Genomic DNA, 25944 nt, shown 5'->3' on the forward strand with positions numbered 1-25944 from the left:
ATCCCGTTAGTCGCCTCTTACGACAAGCATCGGTTACTGAAGGTTAATTCTAATCCGTATCTTCACGGGTTCCTCCTTGGACAGTATGGTGGAACTTTCAATATTTTTCACTTATTGCCTAAGTTATGAATTTATAAAAATATCAATCACTTGGTAATATTCGTTTAATAAATTTATAATGTATATCGGGTCGCTTTGAAAACATTTTTTTTTATAAATATAGATAAAGACAAATCAAGCTGACGGAATGTGCAAGGGAAGAGTACTTTATTTGTCACAGCAGGGCATCAATTTCCATAATTTGAGAAAACCAAACATATAATTGTTTCACGTTGGAATGAAAATTCAGGGCGGGCATGAGATAAAAAAAAACTACGGAGAATATCAAGGCTGGTATAGAAGCATAGCCATGTGTTGTCAAGGCCGCGAACACAATAATATTGTTTTTTGTACAGTAGTGTATATGTACAAACCTCAAAGCACATATGGCTCATAAAACATGTTATGGATTAGGTATCCACACACAGGGGCGGATACGGCTTTTTGAGAAAGGGGGTAGCACAGTTCAGAAAGGAGTGGTAGGGTGTACAGTTCATTTTCATCCGTTTTCACGAGAGTTTCAATGGTCATTTAATAAACTTTCAGGAGAAAAGGGGGGCACCCCTGCAACCCCCTCTGGATCCAACTATGCACAGATAAGTATTTTCGTAGTCTGTCATACAGACCCTGAAATAAATACACCCAATCATTTAGAGCAGGGAACGTAAGAAATGCACGTTACATGTGAGTGGGGTAGATTTGAAATAAGAGAATGTCTTCCAGTCCTTTAATATACCAATATATGAATCCTGAAACGTTTCTCGAACAGTAGTGTTATATATCCATGTTGTCCAATCATGGTTGTCAAATGATTGTCAATTGTTGTTGTCAATCAGGGTTGTTGGTCAGGGTTCAACTTCACGATTGTCTTGTCGGTGTCAGGATCCATGTATTCCTTCCCAATGTTGTCGACATACGTCGTGCACGACTTGACGGCGTCGTCTGGAACCTGCAACATCATCAAGCAAAATAGCACAATAACGTTTCATTATCGAGCTATGTGATCCTGTTTATATTTCACTCGTCTTCGTTGCAATATATGTATACATGATATATAATTTTATCAGTAATATATCCATTTTCACAATCTCTTGAAATTCTAACTTTGATATCTTAAGTCGTGGCATGGGTATCTTTGCTCCTTGGTTAGAATAAATTGTCAATGAATGGGTGACTCGTGGGTCAGAATCAATTACTGGTGAATTGGGGCAGAATAGAGTTCTGAGCATTTTGTGACTTTCTGGGTAGAATAGCGTTGATATGACTCCTTGGGTGAAATAACTTGTCAGAATTATTGCTGAATTTGGACAGACTAACGCTATGAGCACGTTATGACTCTTTGGGGAGATTAGTGAGTTGACGCTTTGGGGAATATTCCAACAATATCACGGCAAGGGACACCAGAAATGGGCTACACACATTGAACCCATGTGGGGAATCGAACCCTGGTCTTCGTCGTGATGAGCGAACGCTTTGACCACGTGGCTACCCACCACCCCTTGGGTAAATAACTTGTCAATAAATGAGTAACTCGTTGATCAGAAACTTTTGTTGTAAATTTGGGCAGATTAACAATCATTTTAATGAATTCATGGTTCTTTGTAATGAAATACACAATGCCATTTAGAAAGTGGTCAAATGTAACATATGTTATATTTGGGATTACACTTTCTTTGTAAGTACAGATTCTAGTACTGTTGTTGGGTTGAGTCCCATCCGGGATTCGAACCCACACCTTCAGAGTCAGACACTTAATCGCCAGCACACAAAGTCAGACGCCTAGACAGCTCAGCCACCGCAGCTTCCACGGCGGCGATTAGGGTGTCGGTTCGAATCCCGGATGGGACTCAACCCAACAAAGTACTAGAATCTGTACTTTACAAAGAAAGTGTAATCCCAAATATAACATATGTTACATGATGGTTCTTTGGTCAAAATAACAAATGATTCCTTAGGCAGGATTAGGCTTTGATGAATTAATTAGTTTGAGGGAAGAATAACGTTCAGGTGACGTACGATATCCAGCTTTGTGTACTGGGGGTGGTGGTGTTCGAACGCTGGGTTGTTGGAACGTCGGTTGTAGGCGGGGATGAGGACCCATCGTCGGTCGTCGCTGGTGTTGGCGCTGCTGTTGTGCAGGAGGTTGGAGTGGAAGAACAGGGCGTCACCTGGAGGAATGAACAATGTCAGACCTAAATACCATGTGGCTCAAGAATGAAGATCCGGGTTAGAATTGGTCTTAGAATTGGTCTTTGTCGTAAAAGGCGACTCGTGGGATCGGGGGATCAGCCACCAGTCATCGTATCCCAATGCTGTGGATCTGATGGTCACGTTGTCAGTCACATGATTGTCTGGTCCAGACTTATTTGCAGACCGCTGTCATATAGCTGGGATATTGCTGAATGCGGCGTTAAAACAACAAACATACATACATACATACATACATACATACATACATACATACATACATACATACATACATACATACATACATACATACATACATACATACATACATACATACATACATACATACACGAAAAACAGATGTCGCGACCAGTTTGCAGCTGCGAGAAACAGGTGTTGATTAAACATGCCCATGCCATAATACTCACTCACCAACCCACTCACTTACTCACCAAACCCGGGCACTCACACACCAAGCCACTTACTCATTCACCAACCAGCTCACTCACTCACCAACCCACTCACTCACTCACTCACTTACTCACCAAGCCACTTACTCACCAACCCGTTCACCCACTCACTTACTCACCAAGCCACTCACTCACCAACCCACCCACTCACTCACCAACCCACTCACTCACTCACCAACCCCACCCCCCACTCACTCACTCACTTATGCAACATAAATAAGTGCCGGGTACTGCAGGTTGTTACACATGGGACTTCACCTGGCTGTAGTTCCACGTATTTTAACGAGCAGATCTTCTTGATGAACTCCACCCGCTCTATGTCCGCTCCGGTCTGTCCCCCGACCCGCAGGTGCTCGATCCGCCCACGCTTGTGCGACTTCTCCAGAACCTGAGACGAGGGTATAAAACTCTCACAAAACGCATTAACAGAAAAAAACCTTATTTATCATAATATAATCATTTGTTTTACAACCGGCAGAATGTTTAGAGAACGTGTGGTCATTTTGTTCTGTACAGGGACACGGTTGTCTTTTTCACAGTTCCCGTACTGCCCCCTTCCGACCAGCCCTTACTGCATGTAATGGTGTAGTGAGTGAGTGAGTTTAGTTTTACGCCGCTTTTAGCACTATTCCATCAATACCACGGCGGGGGACACCAGAAATGGGCTTCGCACATTGTGCCCATGTGGGGAATCGAACCCGGGTCTTTTGCGTGACGAGCGAACGCTTTAACCACTGTGTTACCCCCACAACCCCCACTCACTCTGAATCTCCTCGGGGCTACTTTTCAATTTAAAAGGACTTGCTAGTTATACCAAGTAATTATAATCATATATTTTAAAAGAAGCATTAATTTAGAGGATTGGTGGGGTATGAGCGTTCGCTCGCCACGTTTAATACCCGGTTCGATTTTCCATATGGGTACAATGTGTGAAGCACATTCTTAGAGTTTGTAGTTTTGACTGGAATACTCCTGAAAGTCGCGTAAAACAAAACTCACTCACTCTGGTACAGTGGAATGGACCAATATGTCATGACTAACACATAGCCTGCAGACCGTTGCTATTGCTATTGGGACCTGGGACGTAAAATGTTTTAAAAATAAATATATAAAACAAATTCAAAAGAAATTAGAACATTAACAACACAAAAGCAATGGGTTATGTCTATGGCAAAATTTGATCAAAAGAACAAATCTAATGACGTAGCGTTTACCTGCAAGACCCATGAGACTCAGATCGGATCTTCAGCACCCAATGCTTGTAAGAATCAACGAACGGGGTCTGTTGGTCAGACACGCCTATTCGGTAATGCAAATGCGAACAACGATGCTCATGATGTCAGTCACTGGATTGTGCGGACCAGACTCGAATATTTACCGGTCACCGTCACATGGCAGGACTATTTCTGAGTGCGGCGTTACACAACAGAAGAACAACCAACATACACACCTGCAAACATCCGTTAGCCTTCTCACACTTGTCAATTGCGATCATCACGCTCATTAGGTCAGGGGTCAGACAACCGTTCTTGTACCAGTATCTGACGCAAACATAGAGCATAAATTTTAAGTGAGTAAGTGGTTTTACGCAGCTTTTAGCAATATTCTAGCAACATCACTGCGGGGGACACCAGCAATTGGCTTCACACATTGTACCCATGTGGAGAGTCGAACCCGGTGTAACAGGCCAAACTTTCCCCCTGGCCAAACCTTACCCGGGGAAACTTTAGTAGGCCAAACTTTCCCCCCTAGGCTAAATCTTCCCCACCCTTGAATCAACTTTAAAGGCTACTTGTTTCCCATCCTTGTTCTTATATCAAAATGGGGAGATCCTGGCCTAGGTAGGCTATTTCTTCCCCTGGATTTCAAACTGGCGGTTTGGCTTATCCGGTCTAACAATAATCAGATTATTTTTTTTGCGCTTTGAGCAGGATATGAAGCCTGGAAAAGCGCGTTATAAATATTCTACATTGGTACCATTAACAAGTAGGCTACCCCGGCAGTCCGGGTACTCTTAAGAAATCCATGCCAAAGGCAGAGTCGATCGTAAAAACAACACGAGTATATATGTTATGACTCGCTATAAAATAGCGATGATATCATGTTATGTGATAAAAGCTGTTTACCCATAATCCTGGTGCCAGACAAACTTGCCTCCAGTTCTCGCTTCCTTCATCATCAGCTTGGAGTGATAGTGGTACACCTCGCCGCCCATCAGCTGTGATCGATGAACGAAATTGTAACAATATATTTTGTGTGTGCATGTTCTATTAGATGGGTGAGTATGGTTTTACGACGCATTTAGCAATATTCCAGCTGGTCACGCTGAACACGGCCGCCTCCGTGGTGTAGTGGTTAGAGCGTCCGCCCGGAGAGCGGAAGGTCGCGGGTTCGATCCCCGACCGCATCATACCAAAACACGTTAAAATATGGTACTTGTTGGTTCCTGCCTGGCGCTCGGCATTAATGGGTACAAGGACTGGTCGGCTCGGAGTCAGTATAATGTGTCTGAGTGGGGTATTCATGCTTAACTGCGACATGGTATCTCAGTGGGCTAGCACTATAAAACCAGCTTAAGTCTGGGCTAGTACAAGCAGCCGCACATACACATACACCCGCATGCACGTCGTCATATGAGCGAAATATTCTCAAGCACGACGTTAAACCCAATTTCACCTCACCTCGCGCTGAAGACCCGGGTTCGATTCCCCACATGGGTAGAATGTGTGAAGCCCATTCTGGCGTCCCCCCGCCGTGATATTGCTGGAATATTGCTAAAAGCTCATACTCACCATACTCACTCATTTAAGTACAATGTCCTGTGTTTCTGGAAGGAATGACCTGTGTCAGTATATGTTAGTTGATTAAGTAGATTCGAGATGTGGTTTGGTATACACAACAGCTATTTTGTGTTGCTGTTTTAATATATACCTGTTTCATGAAGCCTAAGCACATGTTTATAAGACGAGTATATGGATGGCAACTTCTTGTTTATTGTATATCACAACGTTCTGGGCTACTTCTTGCCCCTTCTTCAAAATCACCTGACGAAGGGGCAAGAAGTAGCCCAGAAACGTTGTGTTATACAATAAACAAGAAGTTGCCATCCATATACTCGTCTTATATATTCACCAACTTCTAAATGTCTCTCAAGAATTTAAGCACATGTTTCACATGGTCTCACTGATTACCTTCTCACACGTTCCAGCAACTTTCTGACTACGGACAACCAATCCAGCCACGTCATTGCCAGGATGGCTCCACACGCATGCGCGGCTTTTACCTTCTTCCCCGTCAGAGAGCTGCAAAATATACTCATAGACTTGAGAATATATTGGCATGAATATTTGTGCGTTTATTGATCATGAGTGATAAACATCGTACAAATCGAACCATACAGACAATCCAGTGATCAAAAGAATAAGTGAATGAGTGAGTGACTTTAGGTTTACGCCGCTTTTAGCAATATTTCAGCAATATCACGGCGGGGAACACCAGAAATGGGCTTCACACATTGTACCCATGTGGCAATGTTCAGCATAAGCATCGATCTACGCAACTGAGATACGATGACTTGTGTCAACCTTTTCAGCAAACCTGATCAAACTATCTCCCAGTCCCGTTACTCGCCTCTTACGACAAGCATGGAATGCTGACGGCCAATTCTAATCCACTTGGTTCAATGGCTGTTGGAGGATGTTGCATATATTGTGTCACAGACTGATGAAATTAACACCATACAGTCTACCCTGGTTATAACGCCACCATTTGTTCAGGAAGAGGGGCGGTGGGGTAGCCTAGTGGTTAAAGCGTTCGTTCATCACGCTGAAGGTCCGGTTCCCCACATGGGTATATATGTGTGAAGCCCATTTCTGGTGTCCCCGCCATGATATTGATGGAATAAAGCTAAAGCGGCGTAAAACCATATTCGCTCACTCACTCCAGGAAGATTTCGGGCGTTATAAGGACGGAATTTCAATAGGTGGAACTCTGTTATGGAAAATTAAGGCGTTGTAACCAGGTTGGCGTTAACCAGGGTTCACTTTAAAAACGACTGATTGTAAAAAAATGAGAATGAACGAGAAAGGTGATACGAGAGTTAAAGTATCACATCGAGGCTATAACAGCGTCATCAAATAGGAGCCATTGTTAGAGGCGGTTCGGCGTAGGCCATAAACATCTGGGTATATGTGAACTGGTCCCGTACTTGAAGAATTCAGCCTTACGACGTAATTCAATAGGCGTGATGTTTACAACATCGTGTTTACAGAGCAAGAAACAAGACTGTCCTTGAACCTTACGTTACTGGGGAGTCTGGGTTGAAATAGAGCCGACCGACCATCTTATGCCTGTCGTGAGTAAGTGTGTTCGGGTTAACTCCATTTAGACTGAGTTTGGTTTTACTCCGCTTTTAGCAATATTCCAGCAATATCACGATGGGGGACACCAGAAATAAATTTCACACATTGTATCCATGTGAGGAATCGAACCCGGGTCTTCGACGTGGCGAGCGAACGCTTTGACCACTAGGCTACCCCACCGCCCCAACTCCATCTAGAACAGGATTCCAGCCATGCCACGCAGTGTTAGCTTACTGTGGGAGGAAGGCATTGGGTGATGCAGGTAAGGCGTCAAGTACGGTGAAATTCTTGATAATCTTGTCTTGGCGCAGACAAACCGAGAAACATAATCGGGACGGACTGGGATTCGAACCCTCGATCATCGGTTTCTGGCGTACTAAAACAACATGTACCCTACCACTCACTAGCGCATTTAGGTTGGTCAGCATAGTACCTTTGTACGTGGGTTTCTTCAAAGTGGTAACATCTTCAGGCTTTCCACTTATACATGTACTATCGTGATTTAACTGAAACCATCTTCGAAGTGTCGTTAAGATCAGATCACCATATGTATAGTCTGTCTCACAGGCCCTGAACCACATTATTCTCCCTACTGCCTTGCCCTCCCTGTAGTGCTAAAGCCCTGAAGCAAGTCTAGATTCCCCTCAGGTTCTAAATCTCTGTTAGTCACAGCCTGAACCACATTATCTGCCCTTCCCTAAAGCCCTGCCTGCAGTGCAAAATCCCTAAATGAAGCAAGTCTAGATTCCCTCAGGGCCAGGAACCTGAATCTCCCAACTCTCGGGTCCTTTTCAATTTAAATGGGTTTATTTGTTACTTTCAAAATTATATATCTTCAGTGACTACGTGTTAGTCTACCATTGTACAGCGTTTGTCCTTGGCAATCCCATCAGAGGTAGACGTTTTTAAGTCCAGATATGTCCACAACATGAAGTGACTAGATGTTGTATTATGCCGTAGTGGCGATATTTGGGCGAGTAAGTAGTAATCTAGAATAACGCATAGTCGCTGAATATATGTAGTATCTATTGTAACAAATAAACCCATTTAAACTGAAAAGGAGCCCCGGGGAGACCAGATATTCCTTGAGAAATCTAGACTTGCTTCATTTAGGGCCTTAGCATGGCAGGGAGGGCAAGGCAGTAGGGAAAATGCAGGAAAATTAATATGGTCCTGGGACTGTGAGACAGACTAGTAGTAATCGACTGACTGACTGACTGAGTTTGGTTTTACGCCGCTTTTAGCAATATTCCAGCAACATCACGGCGGGGGGACACCAGAAATGGGCTTCACACATTTTACCCATGTGGGGATTCGAACCCGGGTCTTCGGCGTGACGAGCCAACGCTTTAACCACTAGGCTACCCCACCGCCCCTAGTAGTAATCGAGACTTCACCACAAAAGTAAAGGCGCAGACATCTGAAAACAATACGCACTCACTCACTCACTCACTCGTTGCATCAACCCACCTCGAAGGAGTTCTTCATCAGCTCCTCATTGTCCTCAATACTTCTTCTCAGTTTCGTGATTTCCTCCGAGTCCAAAATACCTCTGAAAACACTACACTTCATCACAAATATCAACTGTTACTCTCGGCGGTTTTAGTCATGCATTATCAGTTTTACTATGCTTCAAAATTATTTTCTTTTCAAAGGCTGTCGTCGTAAGAAAGAAATAGCTGTTGGGCATTAGGGTTTGGTTCGGTTGGTTGGTTGTTAAACGCCGCACTCAGCAATATTCCAACTATATGGCGGCGGTCTGTAAATAATCGAGTCTGGACAAAGACAATCCAGTGATCAATATCATGAGCATCGATCTACATAATTGGGATACGATGACATGTGTCAACCATATTGCTGAGTGCAGTGTTAAACAACAACACACACATTAAAGTGAGTGAGTGAGTTGTGTTTTACGCCGCTTTTAGCAATATTCCAACAATATCACGGCAGGGGACACCAGAAATGGACTTCACACATCGTACCCATGTGGGAATCGAACCCGTGTCTTCGGCGTGACGATCGAACGCTTTAACCACTAGGCTACACCACCATTGAAGTCAGGTCAGCTGCTCAGTCCAAGAACCTGTAGCCGGGTGGGGTGAGGTGAGGTGAAATTGGGTTTAACGTCGTGCTTGAGAATATTTCGCTCATATGACGACGTGCATGCGTGTGTATGTGTATGTGCGGCTGCTTGTACTAGCCCAGACTGAAGCTGGTTTTATAGTGCTAGCCCACTGAGATACCATGCCGCAGTGAAGCATGAATACCCAACTCAGACACAGTATACTGACTCCGAGCCTACCAGTCCTTGTTGTACCCATTAATGCCGAGCACCAGGCAGGGACCAACAAGTACCATATTTTAACGTCTTTTGGTATGACAGTCGGGGATCGAACCCGCGACCTTCCGCTCTCCGGGTTCGATTTTATATAAGTATATTTTTCTCGGTACCTAATTATGATATATCCAAATTCTTCAAACGCACTCCGCATGTCATCCGTGGCCTGAAAGCCAGGTCCGTACTCGTATTCTGTAATAAACATTCATTATATAAATGGGAGAGACCAGATATGTTTTCGGAGAGAGAGATTCGGAGATTCGGAGAGAGAGAGAGAGAGAGGAGAGAGAGAGAGAATGATTAGTCATATTCAAGAGGGGGTTGAACCTCCTCTGAGAGAGAGAGAGAGAGAGAGAGAGAGAGAGAGAGAGAGAGAGAGAGAGAGAGAGAGAGAGAGAGAGAGAGAGAGAGAGGGGAAGGATCCGCCAATGAGTTGTGGTAAGAGGCGACTGATGGGATCGGTGGTCAGGTGCGTGCTGTTGTTTAACACTGCACTCAGCAATATGGTTGAGACGTGAGACATGTCATCGTATCCAATTTGCGTAGATCGGTGCTGTTGATCACTGGATTGTCTAGTCTGGACTCGATTATTTACAGACCGCCGCCATATATCTGGAATATTGCTGAGTGCGGCGTTAAACAACTAAGAAACATCTTATAGTGGTGTAAAAAGTGACTATAAAACAGAAAGGCAATGTAGTAACACACCAGTAACAGGGACAGGAAATGGATCACAGGGCGTGGAATGTATCATATGCAGTGATGTATACACTAATAAACAATCGACCACACAACCCAGTGATTGATGTCATAAACAACAATCCTCTCCGTCAGCGCACGATGATACACTATCAACCAGGGCAGCGAGCCCGACCACCCGATCCACAGAACCGACGTTAACCGGAAACATATTTAACTTGTCATCATATAAATATTTTTTGTGCATTTATGTTTTGTTTTTGATAGAATATTACAAGATATTTAAATCATGTTAATATCTGTTCTCAAAAGTATTAACGTACCTGTTTTCATACCGCTGATGGTTACGCCCGACTGTTAACCTGCTGTAAAGAAAGTAGTATTTCACATGGAAAAGTAGTTCAAACAAGGCCTAATCGTAGACTCGGGAAATGTCATTCGACTTATTCCATACATTACTAGGCTATCTCGGCCAGCTGTGGGAGGAATCCATATTGGAAGTTGTATCATTCACGTGACTATCACACGGCACAATTCGGCCAAGGTATTGACCCTTTATTTGTTAGTGTTTTTGGCCTCCTTTTTTCCCAATCATACTGAATACCCTTTTTTCAGCGTTCAGTATATATATCATAGAATGTTCTCAATATCTGTACCAAGTTTATGAGGCGAAATCGGAATATTTTCTCAAAATACAGCAAAATTATTCCCTCAGGGGCTGCTGCTGTTAGTCAGGTTGCGTAAAAAGCCAAGCGAAGTCATGGAGTGAGTGAGGTTTTACGTCGCTTTTAGCAATATTTCAGCAATATCACGGCGGGAGAAACAAAACATTGATTACTCAACAGTCTCGTTTCCTGTTGACTGGGTCCCGTCCTATTGCGCAACTTAGTACAATAACCAGTCCAGAATTTTGAGATCAATTAATTTAACTGGATATATAATTATTAATAAGTATTATTTGATACATCTAAGCAATTGTATATTGCAACACTACGCTCCTTCTAATCCTTGCAAACACGTCGTGCAGCGTGCTCTGTCGTACAGCGAGCTCTGACAAACGTAGTCTCTCGTACGGACCCTGAAGCAAATATATCCAAGAAAGCCCACACAAGTCTAGAAAAGTGGCAAGTCTAGATTTCCTCAGCTTCAGGAAATGAAGAAAGTCTCAGGGCTCCTTTTCATTATATTTTATTTTTTTTCTACTATGAACTTTTTTTTCAGTAAAATATGTTCATTTCAGAGACTAGTTGTTAGTCTATGACAAACGGAAACCTGGAAATCGTGGAAATCTCAAAACGAGGCTCTCCCGCTTGAAAAGTTTGGCGGTCTGGTACGGACCTGATATTATATCAATCACATTGTGCGTTACAGAACTACACTGAACAAACAAACACATAACAGGTGTAACCAGTGAGCCAGATGCATTGTGAATCAGTTTACCACAGGGGCAGTCTGTGACGTCTTAGTTAATTAAGGTCATGCTGCCTACACCTCGCTATAAAATATAGAAATACGATGTTATTAAAGTTTATAATTAAAATTCATTTTTTTTGTAAATACCATTTTCTTATAAAACAAGGAATTGGAATTCAGTGTAACCATAGTTGTTTGGGATGTCTATTTTCACTTTCACACGAAAAAGTTCGGATCGGCTGAAAAGTAGGTCATTGTCTGAATGGGTTAATGAGACTCATGTTTCGGTTTGCCAGAAATGGTCTTTACACATTGTACCCATGTGGGGAATCGAACAATCGGCGTGACGAGCGAACGCTTTAACCACTAGGCTACCCCTGTGGTAGGCCACAGATGATGGATATCGATGATGTTCGGGGAATATATGTCAGTATGCGTGAGACAGTTTTTTGGTCGATTTGCACGTGGTACAAGCGTTTCAGCTTACCGTATATTAAAACCTAGTGTACATTCAATCTGAAATTATGTTTGGGCAATAATATTTGAAAATATATTGTAAAATATGCAAAAATATAGAATATTCGTATTATGCTGCAACAATAATACATATGTGCTATAAATGCTCTATACAATGTTACACGTGTTATAAATGCTATACACAAAGCTACAAATGGGCTATAAATGCTCTGTACAGTGCGACACGTGTGCTTTTAATGTTATATACAATGCTTCATGTGTGGTATAAATGTTATATACAATGCTACATGTGTGGTATAAATGTTATATACAATGCTATAGTGTGTCAACCTAACTTTTGGGATTGCAGTTTTTGCAAATATCTTTTTTTGTTATTCGTTTCAATGAAAAAGTGTTTACACGTACCTTCATGATTCTCCGTGACTTAACTGGAACCAATTTTTAATGTCGCGGTGATCGCCTATTAAAAAAGTTGCCCATATAACTATCATTATGTTTTCGTGATTGTTTCCGGGCTTGATGTAATGTCTGTCAGGTGACGTAATCATATGTTTCACGTATAAAATGCAAAACGTGTGGTATAAATGCTATATACAATGCAATGTACAAACTACGGGCTATTTAATTCGCTCGGATCTTCAAACACAAATTTCAATGTAACAGAATTCGGACAAACAAAACTTAAATTTGATAAGACAGACGTGCCTGTCGCCTACTGTCAAATGTAGGTCATACAGGTGTGCAAATTTCATTATGAAACAAACGACGATAGCTGAGAAATTTATCTTTGGGAATATCCACAACTTAAATAAGGTGATATTAAAGACGTAATTCTCAGCAACAGAAGGAAACAAGAACGCAAAGGGTCCTTACCTGTGACAGCTGTTGGCTGTGGGACTGCTCCAGGTGATCGGATACAGTTACGTCTACAGACTCTGTCATGGGACCCCGGGAAACGTGGCTTCCAGGTCTGGACTGCGTTCACGCGCCAGTGATGCTATATAATTACACTGACGTGTTTGCACACAGTAATATGATGAGGTGTACAATCCAAAATAGACGTACAATTCATGTTTTTCACTTCAGACAGAGGTCCATTTAGATTGTTTGGTCTTTTTGTTTAACGCCGCGCTCAGCAATATTCCAGCTATATGACGGTGATCGTTTTCTGTAAATTCGGAAACGAGAAAGCGATATCGATGGCCCTAATCAGCCACCATAGTTTAGTGATCAACAGCATAAGCGTACGCGTCGATCTAAGAAATTGGGATACAATGTCAGGCGTCAACCAAGTCAGCGAGCCTGGCCACCGACCCCGTTAGCCTCTTATGACAAGCATGTGTTACTGAAGACCAGTTCTATCCCGGATCTTCACGGGGTACAGACAGAGATACTTGTTATTGAAGCTGTTTATATATGCTTGTAAAAGATTTCTTGGCGTTAGGTGCATTGATCGTTTGGAGATGCCGGAAATGTCGTACATTTTAATCCTCTGCCATTTCTTCTCCTCTTTTAGCAATATTCCGCAATATCACAGGTGACACCAGAAATTGGCTTCACACATTGTACCCATGTTGGGAATCGAACCTGGGTCTTCGGCATGACAAGCGAAAGGAGTGAGTGAGTGAGTTTGGTTTTACGCCGCTTTTAGCAATATTCCAGCAATATCACGGAGGGGGACACCAGAAATGGGCTTCACACATCGTACCCATGTGGGGAATCGAACCCGGGTCTTCGGCGTGACGAGCGAAAGGAATGGAAAACAAACACCCTGGATGGTGGAGGATATGCTGCTGTCGCTTCACAGAACAATCAAACGCAACGAGTATTAGTCGTGTGTTTCCTTTGATTTCTTTTTGTACAGACTGGTTCCTGGACGTACATCCGCAGCGTTACGTTTATCATTGTCATTGAAAAGAACAGCTGGGGGAAACTTAACAGTACAGACATTGGATTAGGCAGTTTCAAAAGTAATGAAACCAAACACATAATCTTCATGCGCGTAACTGGATACATGATTTAATACTGGACATCCGTCAGCAACTACAGTACAATAAATACCCCAACAACATACAACAGGATTCTATTAAAGGCATACACTGATGTACAAATATCCACATTATTTCAATTTTTTAATATACATGCGGAAAGAACTAACGGAACATGTTCGGCTTGGTGTTCAAACTTAGACAAATCAAATGTCAGCATTTCACTTTTGTCATGTGAATGAGTTCTAACGAGCAAAAATGATCCTTTATTTTGTATCTTTTGCATCAGTTACTGCCATCAGTATATGCACATAACATGACATATCACACAATAAGTGAATATATTCATAACGTTTACACTGATAAAGTATATTTCTAAGGTGTTATGTGTGATAAAGTATATCAACCAGGTGTTAAACAAAAATAAAATGCATCTTGCCCAGGTGAGAACAACTGATGAAGTACATCTTACCCAGGTTGTAATGAATGATAAAAATAACACCTTGCTCATCTCGTATGAATGATAAAATGTACATACAGCCCATATGTTAACACTGCATATTACCCAGGTATTAAATTATGATTAATCACATCTTGCTCAAGCAATAATGAATGATAAAATGCATATTGTCTCGGGGTCAATCTTGTCAAGTTGGTGATGAATGATGAAAAGTGTATCTTGCCAAGATGCGAATGGCTGATATAAGGTCCATCTTGCCAAGGAGGTAGTGAATAATGAAAAGTACATCTTGCCAAGATGGTAATGCATGATGAAAAATACATCTTGCCAAGGTGGTAATGGATGATAAAAAGTACATCTTGCAAAGGTGGTAATGGATGATAAAAAGTACATCTTGCCACATGTTAGTAAAATCACAACATGTTGAGTTGAAAGTTGGAAACATGGTCATTCAGCCTTCTCTACATGTCAGAAATCTTGGCGTCCTACTCCAACCTGACCTCTCCATGAAGAAACAGATTCTGGATCTGTGCAGAAAATGTTACTTCCATCTCCGTAACATTGGACAGATCAGACATCTCCTGTCACAGGATGCTGCGGCTGCCCTGGTGAGAACACTGATTCTCTCACGACTTGACTATTGCAACAGCTTGTTGGTTGCAGCTTCACAAGAGTCCATCCAAAAGCTCCAACAAATCCAGAACACAGCTGCCCGCATAGTTACTCTCCAACCAAAACGCTGCCACATCACTCCCATCCTGTTGTCTCTTCACTGGTTGCCTATTGAGGCTCGCATTGACTATAAGATCCTTACACTTGCTTATCAGTCTATTCATGGTATTGCACCAGTGTATCTTCAAGAACTCTCTCCTTACATGCCAACAAGAACTCTGCGTTCATCCTCGGCTAATCTGCTCTGTGTACCAAAGTGGAACCTTAAATCATTTGGCTGCAAGTCTTACCAGAACATGGCATCAGTCAAATGGAATTCCCTCCCTGGTGAACTTAAGCTGTCTCCAACCCTTGAAAACTTTAAGTGCCATCACAAAACCTTTCTTTACAAAAAGTTCTATGGACTTCAATAATGCTTTATTGATTGTTAGCGCTTTGAGCATACCTGGTGTGGAGTTTGGCGCTTTATAAATGGACACATTATTATTATTATTAAGGTGGTAATGGATGATAAAAAGTACATCTTGCAAAGGTGGTAATGGATGATAAAAAGTATATCTTGCAAAGGTGGTAATGGATGATAAAAAGTACATCTTGCAAAGGTGGTAATGGATGATAAAAAGTACATCTTGCAAAGGTGGTAATGGATGATAAAAAGTAATCTTGCAAAGGTGGTAAAAGGTGGTGCAAAGGTGGTAAATGGATGATAAAAAGTACATCTTGCAAAGGTGGTAATGGATGATAAAAAGTACATCTTGCAAAAATGGTGGTACATGGATGATAAAAAGTACATCTTGCAAAGGTGGTAATGGATGATAAAAAGTAATCTTGCAAAGGTGGTAATGGATGATAAAAAGTACATTTTGACACGGTGGTAATGGATGATAAAAAGTACATTTTGACACGGTGGTAATGAAAAATGAAAAGTACATTTTGACACGGTGGTAATGAAAAATGAAAAGTACATTTTGACAAGGTGGTAATGAAAAATGAAAAGTACATCTTGCCAAGGTGGTAATGAAAAATGAAAAGTACATTTTGACACGGTGGTAATGAAAAATGAAAAGTAAATTTTGACAAGATGGTAATGAATAATGAAAAGTACATTTTGCCAAGGAGGTAATGAATGATAAAACGTACCCAAAGTCGAGGCGGTAATGAAAAATGAAAATTGCTTTTTTGCAAAAGTAGTAATGAAAGACGTAAAGTACACCCAGCTTTAGTGGTAATGAATAATGAAATATATCTTATTATAAAAGAGAAAAAGTATGTCTTGCACAAATGTTAGTGAAATACAAAAGGCACATCTTGCTCAGTTCATCAGTACTTCTAACAGTTTTATGCGTGAACCTCTGCGTGAATTTCAACCGGGAGCTGCGGTGTCAGTTGTCCGCTGGCCTCGGAGTGTGGTCGAGTTACCTCCCTTTGTCCCACATCTGGGATTTTATGTTTAGTTTTAGGACCAGGTTTTGTCAGTTCCTTCCCGATTATTTTCATAGAAGCCACTCGAAGTCGGTTGCCAATGGCAGCTAGTGTCACGGACAGCACCCTGCAACATAATATCGAGTTGATAGATTGATAGGACTGGTAGGGTAGAGGCGGATCAAGGCAAGCATTAACTTTAAATATTAAAGGTCCTCTACCATCTCAAACATTAAATGCTCAAAACCCATTCTATAAACTAATACAGATAACTAGTTGATGTTAGAATTACTAATACTGATTAATAATAGTAATACTAATCGTAATATTAATAACTAATTGCTAATAGTAATACTAATCTTAATACCAATAAACTAATTGCTAATAGTAATACTAATCTTAATACCAATAAACTAATTGCTAATAGTAATTATAATCTGAATACCAATAACTAATTGCTAATAGTAATACTAATCTTAATACCAATAACTAATTGCTAATAGTAATACTAATCTTAATACCAATAAAACTAATTGCTAATAGTAATAGTAATCTTAATACCACTAATTCTTAATACCAATCTTAATACCAATAAACTAATTGCTAATAGTAATACTAATCTTAATACCAATAAACTAATTGCTAATAGTAATACTAATCTTAATACCAATAAACTAATTGCTAATAGTAATACTAATCTTAATACCAATAAACTAATTGCTAATAGTAATACTAATCTTAATACCAATAAACTAATTGCTAATAGTAATACTAATCTTAATACCAATAACTAATTGCTAATAGTAATACTAAAACTAACTAATCATCCTAATATTGGTACTAAGAGTGAGTGAGTTTAGTTTTACGCCCGCACTCAGCCATATTCCAGCTATATGGCAGCGGTCTGTAAATAATCGAGTCTGGACCAGACAATCCAGTGATCAACAGCATGAGCATCGATCTGCACAATTGGGAACCGATGACATCTGTCAACTTCTTTGAGAGGCATTTTAGAAGTTGGATAGATGAAGGAAAACCAAGTTCTATGGATAGTCAACTTCTTTATTGCAATGGGTGGACGTTTCGGTGTAGGTACTAACACCGTTATCAAGCAAGTGATACATAGAGTTGTAACATGGAGAATATATACATAGCTGCATAGTGTGTATATACAATTGACAAGGTTGATATACATTGGATTGCTAATTAGTGATTTGAGCAGAGTAGGTTGATGTACAGAGTGATAGTGATTAAAACAATATGCAGAATGAGTTTATACAATAGATGAGTTGATGTACACTGAGATGGTAATGTGAGTTGGAGAGAGTAGGTTGATGTACACTTGGTTTTCCTTCGACATCTGTCAACCAAGTCAGCGAGCCTGACCACCCGATCCCGTTAGTCGCCTCCTACGGCAAGCATGGGTTGCTGAAGGTCAATTCTAACCGGAACCTTCACGGGTCACTGGTACTAATAGCTAAATGATATACTTAATACGAAAACTAAGTACACTATATAATAACAGCTCCATGATAATATTAATACTAATAACATCAACTAGATGTTAATATTGATATTGGTTAAAGTGACACAGTTACGCAAAAATCTGTGACTGACACACATACATGAATAGTGTTGTAAGGGCAGAGTCAACATCAGCCGTTTCATGAAGCATGAAAGTCGGGGCCAGACAAACCAGTGATTTGAAAATGAATATTGTTATAAGGTAAAAATGCAGCGGCTAAATCGGTAGAGAATTACATCATATTCCGCATATAGATTTGCAGTTTGGCTCATTAGTGATAATGGTTGGGCGCTGTATGGAGACAGAAAGTCTAAAGAGAATGGCGTGTAGCCATAAGTTAGATATATATCCGTCGTGAGAGACAGAACACAATAACAAATCAATGAAAAGGGAAGAGTGACCGAACGGTACTTACTGATAATTTTCCAATCATACTATTCATGAGTGCTAGGACGGATATAGGATTAACGAATCAAAAAGACAAGTTGAAGCATGTGATCATGATCAGGTCAGGCCTGAACCATATAAAAGACAGGTTGGGCACTGAGTGGTGCGCGCTTTTAAGTGTGGTACGAGCCTATCCTGTCTGTTGATGAAGCTGCATTGGCGGATCCAGAGGGGAGTTTCAGGGTTTCAGACCCCCTTTTGAAAATGAAGATTTTTTTTGCGTTGGCGGAGCCAATGCGGGGTTCAAGGGAGTTCACCCTGAACAACCCCAACCCCCACCCCCACCCCCACACACACACACACATTCAAAATTCCTGGATCCGCCCATGAGTTGTATCTAGAGATGGACTGAGACAGAGTAAAAACTATGTGAGTATAAAACTTGGTGTTGCGTTTATCTTTGAAAGTATGTGTGCCAGTACATGAATGCAATGTAGTTAGTTAGGGGTCACGGTCGCCCACCCCTCACTCCTAGACTAAGCATCCTGCAACGGAGCTCCAGAGCCTACAATTTTCCCCTGACAATGGGAACGGCCACAAGTACAGTGGAAACCTGATAAGTAAAATTTCAAGGGACTCGCCAAAATTGTTTACTTATCAGGTATTTTACTTATCAAACTTATAAAAACCTGCAAATGACAACCATATGCATGTATATGTATGCATATGTAACATTCTAAGATGCCTAGCGGTTAGAACAATCGGAAAAAAATTCATTATCAGACAATAAAGGTATAGTTTTTGATGACGTAACAATTGAATGACGTTTTCCCGTCACTGCGCCATTCTAGTCTGCCCCTCGTAATCGAACCATTTTACATTACGTCACAATGTCAGCGACGTCACGATGCATGTCATCAGTTGTCATCGCCTCGTACGGCCTCCTACAGTAAACTACACCGTTGCATCCAGTTTCTTGGTTTGCTGTTGCTTCACGCAGCTAACATCACTAGTGGAAACATTACGTTTATGTTTTACGACGGTTAAAATGTGTCATTTCGACTCACAAGTTTTCAGCGACACGGTAACGTTCGTAATGTTTACATTCCCACAATGCAATCGTGGAATGTCGCTTGACTACTCAACTTCCTCTGGATGTACTGATCTAAACTTACGCTGGTAGTAGAAATGCAACGTTCATATTGCCCCATATGGTTTACGTTCATGACAGATGTAATTAAAATAATTCAGAGAAGATATTTAATCCGAACGTAAACCGTCATCAAACTGTTATCATTTGTTTTTTTCTGGTAACGTTCGTCTTAACGTAGGGGTCAGACACATCAATAGAACAGCGCGCCAGTTAGCCCTGTGCGAGGATTCTTAATTTAGGTCACCGACACCGTCGTTAGTTTTCTGCCTTAAATTAATCGTAATTATCTTTAGAAAGTATTAAATTTGGCATCTTAGAAAAGAAATACACTTCGCCCTACCACCATGTATAGTGTAATAAAACACACTTTCGCACAGAACTATTATAACGTTAAAGCACTCAGGGCAAAAGTGTGTTTTATTACACTATACATGGTGGTAGAGCGAAGTGTATTTCTTAAATGAACAACTTATCAGGGCTGGCCTCCAGTTGTCAGTGTATTGTCAACTGCTGTAGTAGGTAACTGTCGTAGGGTTTACTAACGCCCGAACGCCGGTTACGACAATATTGTCCCATGCGATCGGGGTAGATAACAGCCAGATGTCCGAGCACCTGACCACATAACCATCTGACCATCTTTACATGACCTTCAGCAGGATACCGGGGACCTATTCTAAAACCAAGGTTCCATGTGTCCTACGTTGATTAAATTGGTTCTGAACGACTGACTGAGGTTTGGTTTTACCCCGCTTTTAGCAATATTCCAGCAACATCACGGCGGGGACACCAGAAATGGGCTTCACACATTGTACCCATGTGGGGATTCGAACCCGGGTCTTCGGCGTGACAAGCCAACGCTTTAACCACTCAGGCTACCCCACCGCCCCGGTTCTGAACGATATACGGTCTTTGTCCCTCAACTTACTTGAGTCCAAAGAGTTCAAAGATGACTGTGCCGCCGGTGATGGATATCTTGAGGTAGAGGTAGGTGTCCAGACTGCAGATGAAGTACGACAGCACCGGGGTCCCCAGCATCGACACCAACAACACGATGAGGATGGCGAGGTGCCGGGAGCTCATCCCACGAGGCACCCACGTGCTGACGCGCTGCAACCGGTACTGGAGGCAGAGGGGTGAGAGAGTGAGTATGGTTTCACGCCGCTTTTAGCAATATTCCAGCAATATCACGGCGGGGACACCAGAAATGGGCTTCACACATTGTACCCATGTGGGGAATCGAACCCGGGTCTTCGGCGTGACGAGCGAACGCTTTAACCACTAGGCTACCCCACCGCCTCGTGAGTAATTATAAGTGTGGTTCTACGCCACTTTTATGGATATTCCAGGGACACCAAAAACTAAATGTTCACCCCTTCGAGTAACGAACCTGTTCCTTCAGCGCGATGAACGAACGCTTTAGTTGTTTGGATACATCTGAACCATGTATACACCCGTATGCAGTTATTATATATCTGTTGTAAACCTCATCATGCTACATTGAAGCCTTGGGTGAATAAAGTAATCTAAAAGAGTTGGTTTAACTGCATCTTTGATCAGTATTTAGATAAGGGGTGGCGGGGTAGCCTAATGGTTAAAGCGTCCGCTCATCACGCTGAAGACCCGGGTTCGATTCTCCACATGGGTACAATGTGTGAAGCCCATTTCTGGTGTTCCCCGCTGTGATGTTGTTGGAATATTGCTAAAAGCGGCGTAAATCATCCAGTGAAAATACGGAGACTAATCATAAACAAAACCATCAGTGCGATGAGGGAACACCGACAAAGGGCGCATGTCCCACAGAACACTTCCGGTTATAGGGGTAATACAGATTGGCCAGCTGGTAGACCAGCGTCACAAATATATTTTTTCCAAACCAGGAATCATTAGCAGATCATCGCACAACACGGACTCAATTTGTTGGGTTGTTGTTTAATGCCGCACTCAGCAATATTCCAGCTATATAGCTGGCATTGGCTGCTGTTCGAAATATTCTAATTCAAGACCAGACCCGACCGCGTCATACCAAAAGACGTTAAAATATGGTACTTGTTGGTCCCTGCCTGGCGCTCGGCATTAATGGGTACAACAAGGACTGGTCGGCTCGGAGTCAGTATAATGTGTCTGAGTGGGGTATTCATGCTTCACTGCGGCATGGTATCTCAGTGGGCTAGCACTATAAAACCAGCTTAAGTCTGGGCTAGTACAAGCAGCCGCACATACACATACACACGCATGCACGTCGTCATATGAGCGAAATATTATGAGAGAGAGAGAGAGAGAGAAAGAGAGAGAGAGAGAGAGAGAGAAGAGAGAGAGAGAGAGAAAAGAGAGAGAGAGAGAGAGAGAGAGAGAGAGAGACAGTTTGCCTACCTTTACATTGCAGACTTTGCATCTGGGGACTTCTCCATATTCAGAATTCTGTAAAATAACATGAACATATGCCAAACTCCAACTTTTCTTCAGTGCGTGGAGGCGATGAGCCGCACACACCACGGTTCAGACGATCTTTTTGCAACTTCTTGTAATGTGTGTTATTACTACGTTTCAGTTAAAGGATCACCGGATCCTTGCAAGACTACGGGGGACAGAACTCTCACCTTTTGTTTTTGTTTGTTTGCTTCTTCACTGCGCACTCAGCAATATTCCAGCTACATGGTGGCGATCTGTAAATAATCCAGCCTGGACCAAACAATCCAGTGAACGAGCAATAAGGATACGATGACATGTGTCAACCAAGTCAGCGACCCTGACCACCCGATCCCGTTAGTCGCCTCTTACGACAATCATGGGTTACTGAAGACCAGTTCTAACTCCACTCGCCCGTACCTCAACCAGCCATCTGTGTAGACAGTTGTGATGTACCGTGGCGACGTCCCCGCTACAAGCACATGGTTGGAGGAGAGGTCCAGCGTCCGTCCGTCCGGGGTCGTAGCAGATCCAGCAATCATACTGACCAATAGAACTGGCGACTGTAACAACAAGCGTCGGTAATACAGTCCACGTAAAGATACATGTATACGTAGATAGCGTATGCATGTGTTTGTGTGCGTGCGTGCGTGTGTGTGATGCAGATAAAATTAATATTCTCAAACTTAATTGAGTGTTTTGTTCAGTATGTGCATATTTGGTCATTGATATCTACATCACATCTGAGCCGTGTGATATGAGCTGTAGGTGGTATGAGCTGTAGGTGATATGAGTTGTAGGTGATATGAGTCATAGGTGATATGAGCTGTAGGTGATATGAGTCACAGGTGATATGAGCTGTAGGTGATATGAGCTGTAAGTGATATGAGCTGTAGGTGATATCAGCCGTATGTGATATGAGCTGTAGGTGATATGAGCTGTAGGTGATATGAGCCGTAGGTGATGTGAGCCGTATGTGATATGAGCTGTAGGTGATATGAGCTGTAGGTGATGTGAGCCGTATGTGATATGAGCCGTATGTGATATGAGCTGTAGCTGATGTGAGTCGTATGTGACGTGAGCCGTATGTGATATGAGCTGTAGGTGATATGAGCTGTAGGTGATGTGAGCCGTATGTGATATGAGCTGTAGGTGATATGAGCTGTAGGTGATATGAGATGTAGGTGACATGAGCTGTAGGTGATGTGAGCCGTATGTGATATGAGCTGTAGCTGATGTGAGTCGTATGTGATATGAGCTGTATGTGATATGAGCTGTAGGTGATATGAGCTGTAGGTGATATGAGCTGTAGGTGATGTGAGCCGTATGTGATATGAGCTGTAGCTGATGTGAGTCGTATGTGATATGAGCTGTAGGTGATGTGAGCCGTAGGTGATATGAGCTGTAGGTGATGTGAGTCGTAGATGATATGAGCTGTAGGTGATGGCTGCAGAGTGTATGTGATATAGAGCTGTAGGTGATGTGAGTCATATGTGATATGAGCTGTAGGTGATGTGAGTCTGTAGGTGATATGAGCTGTAGGTGATGTGAGTCGTATGTGATATGAGCTGTAGGTGATGTGAGTCATATGTGATATGAGCTGTAGGTGATGTGAGCTGTAGGTGATATGAGCTGTATGTGATATGAGCTGTAGGTGATATGAGCTGTAGGTGATATGAGCTGTAGGTGATATGAGCTGTAGGTGATATGAGCTGTAGGTGATATGAGCTGTATGTGATATGAGCCGTATGTGATATGAGCTGTAGGTGATATGAGCCGTAGGTGATGTGAGCCATTATGTAGGATATGAGCTGTATATGTGATATGAGCTGTATGTGATATGAGCTGTAGCTGATGTGAGTCGTATGTGACGTGAGGCCGTATGTGATATGAGCTGTAGGTGATACGAGCTGTAGCTGATAATGAGCCGTATGTGATATGAGCTGTAGGTGATATGAGCTGTAGGTGATATGAGATGTAGGTGACATGAGCTGTAGGTGATGTGAGAGCCGTATGTGATATGAGCTGTAGCTGATGTGAGTCGTATGTGATATGAGCTGTATGTGATATGAGCTGTAGGTGATATGAGCTGTAGGTGATATGAGCTGTAGGAGATATGAGCTGTAGAGTGATGTGAGGCCGTATGTGATATGAGCTGTAGCTGATGTGAGTCGTATGTGATATGAGCTGTAGGTGATGTGAGCCGTAGGTGATATAGCTGTAGGTGAGGTGAGACATATGTGATATGAGCTGTAGGTGATATGAGCTGTAGGTGATGGGAGACTGTATGTGATGATATGAGCTGTAGCTGATGTGAGCTGGAGGAGATATAGGCTGTATGTGATATGAGCCGTAAGTGATATGGAGCTGTAAGGTGATGTGAGCTGTAGGTGATATGAGCTGTAGGTAATATGAGCTGTAGGTGATGTGAGCTGTATGTGATATGAGCTGTAGGTGATATGAGGCTGTAGGTGATATGAGTCGTAGGTGATGTGAGGGAGCCGTAGGTGATATGAGCTGTAGGTGATATGAGCTGTAGGTGATGTGAGGCCGTATGTGATATGAGCCGTATGTGATATGAGCTGTATGCTTAATGAGTCGTATGTGACGTGAGCCCTGTATGTGATATGAGCTGTAGGATAGATAGATAGAGTATTCTTTATTTCCTCCATAGTTTGAAGATTACAAATGTATATGTATATGTTATACAGTCATATTACTGGCACATGATACAACAGAAAATGCTTATGAAATAATCTATACAGGGTGGTAATGTGAAATACAACAGTTATAAATATTTTTCCATTTATATACAGAATTTGAGACACATATTATAACATTTGCCCACACATCATAGTTTAGCTGGTCCTTTACATCTTCCGGTATTCCGCCAAGTAGAAATTTCAGGAATTCATCATCATCATCGTAGGTCCATAATTTTACAAAGATATTGACATCGAGTAAGTCACAAATTTGTTCAAATAAGACATTTCTTTCAGCAATATTAATCTTACAAGACATAAAACGTGCTTTTAAAATATCGTGCGCCACAGTGCCACACTCACATTCCTTTGACTGAATGGGAACAGAACCCAGTTTAATAAGAAAACCAATACGTTTATAGTACCTTGGTCTGTCAAGCGCCAGCTGCCATAGTCGATTTTACACCGTCCGATCTTATTGACTGATACCGTATCAATGACAGCCTTGACTGCATGGCACACTCTGCTGCTTTTCTATCACATTGTAAGACCTTTTCCGTACTATTCTTGACCATTTCCTTTTACATAAAAAAGTTTAGAACACACTACATATTGTTTAATTTCTTCCTGGATACCATATTTAGCTAATAATTCCAACATATGAAATATAGGAGATTTCATATCTCGTTTATGCTTTCTGATATTCATAATTTCATTTGTCATATTGCGAGAATCTATGTAAAACAACTGTTTAAAAAGAATACTTAATACTGCTGTTACATAATCTGCCAAGTAGCAACAGAGAGCGTTGATCTATATAAGCTTGTAATGACAGAATACCAAGGTTATCCACAACAACTTCATTAGGCATATACCTATCAAAACCCTGTATTTTTACAGAAATAACGCTGTGTGGTTTCCAACATATCATATTCTTTATTAGATAGCTTTCCCCATACACTGCATCCATATAGGCAGCATGGCAGTATAACTCTGTCCCATATACGAATTGCAGCAATAGGATTTAATCCTCCATAATGCAACCCTGAGTCATGGTTAATATTAATCATTTTTCTCAGTTTCTCACAAACATTACCTGTTCTATTAACAGATGATTTGAGGTAGTAAAATACACTCCAGCATAAATAATGAATTGTTTTGGAGGTACATGGATATTACAAA

At 41.7% G+C, this 25944-nt stretch overlaps 2 protein-coding genes and 1 long non-coding RNA gene across 7 annotated transcripts in view; 1 reads left to right on the top strand and 2 right to left on the bottom strand.

Annotated features, from left to right (window-relative positions):
- Positions 1 to 244: 244 nt before the first annotated feature.
- On the bottom strand, positions 245 to 13008 carry LOC124271087 (L-proline trans-4-hydroxylase-like). 4 transcript variants are annotated; one of them, XM_046706162.1, is made up of 10 exons: positions 12921 to 13008; positions 10481 to 10522; positions 9572 to 9650; positions 8588 to 8669; positions 5948 to 6058; positions 4883 to 4974; positions 4207 to 4297; positions 3015 to 3144; positions 2116 to 2267; positions 245 to 1048 (listed from the first exon to the last, which is right to left on the bottom strand). In XM_046706162.1, the coding sequence occupies exons 2-10, from the start codon at positions 10488 to 10490 to the stop codon at positions 932 to 934; spliced, it is 864 nt and encodes a 287-aa protein (XP_046562118.1). In that variant the 5' UTR covers positions 10491 to 10522; positions 12921 to 13008; the 3' UTR covers positions 245 to 931. The 4 variants fall into 4 exon arrangements, with proteins under 4 accessions (XP_046562118.1, XP_046562117.1, XP_046562119.1 ...); XM_046706161.1 differs by having other exon boundaries at positions 10481 to 10519; positions 12921 to 12984; XM_046706163.1 differs by lacking the exon at positions 9572 to 9650 and having other exon boundaries at positions 12921 to 12944.
- Positions 13009 to 14753: 1745 nt separating this feature from the next.
- Positions 14754 to 16035, top strand: LOC124271089. The gene is made up of 3 exons (XR_006896940.1): positions 14754 to 14862; positions 15665 to 15838; positions 15896 to 16035. It is a non-coding gene; the product is annotated as an uncharacterized LOC124271089 (long non-coding RNA).
- Positions 15881 to 25944, bottom strand: part of LOC124271086 — a 31901-nt gene continuing 21837 nt past the window's right edge. For both annotated transcript variants that reach the window (XM_046706160.1, XM_046706159.1), the window contains exons 11-14: positions 22481 to 22623; positions 22025 to 22072; positions 20580 to 20773; positions 15881 to 16716 (exon numbers count right to left, since the gene is read on the bottom strand). In XM_046706160.1, the coding sequence (XP_046562116.1) occupies positions 16506 to 16716; positions 20580 to 20773; positions 22025 to 22072; positions 22481 to 22623 (596 nt within the window). In that variant the 3' untranslated portion in view covers positions 15881 to 16505. The remainder of the gene's footprint in view (positions 16717 to 20579; positions 20774 to 22024; positions 22073 to 22480; positions 22624 to 25944) is intronic.

Source organism: Haliotis rubra, unplaced genomic scaffold, assembly GCF_003918875.1.
Source record: "Haliotis rubra isolate DU_JTF1 unplaced genomic scaffold, ASM391887v1 Scf157, whole genome shotgun sequence".
Classification (NCBI taxonomy): Eukaryota; Metazoa; Mollusca; class Gastropoda; order Lepetellida; family Haliotidae; genus Haliotis; species Haliotis rubra.

What these genes read in the sequence shown, in the direction of transcription:
- LOC124271087 (XM_046706162.1), bottom strand. An exon ending in AGGCTAACGGATGTTTGCAG is followed by an intron (nt 3,145 to 4,206) that starts GTGTGTATGTTG and finishes CCCTCGTCTCAG; the next exon opens with GTTCTGGAGAAGTCGCACAA. An exon ending in AGTACACAAAGCTGGATATC is followed by an intron (nt 1,049 to 2,115) that starts GTACGTCACCTG and finishes ATGATGTTGCAG; the next exon opens with GTTCCAGACGACGCCGTCAA.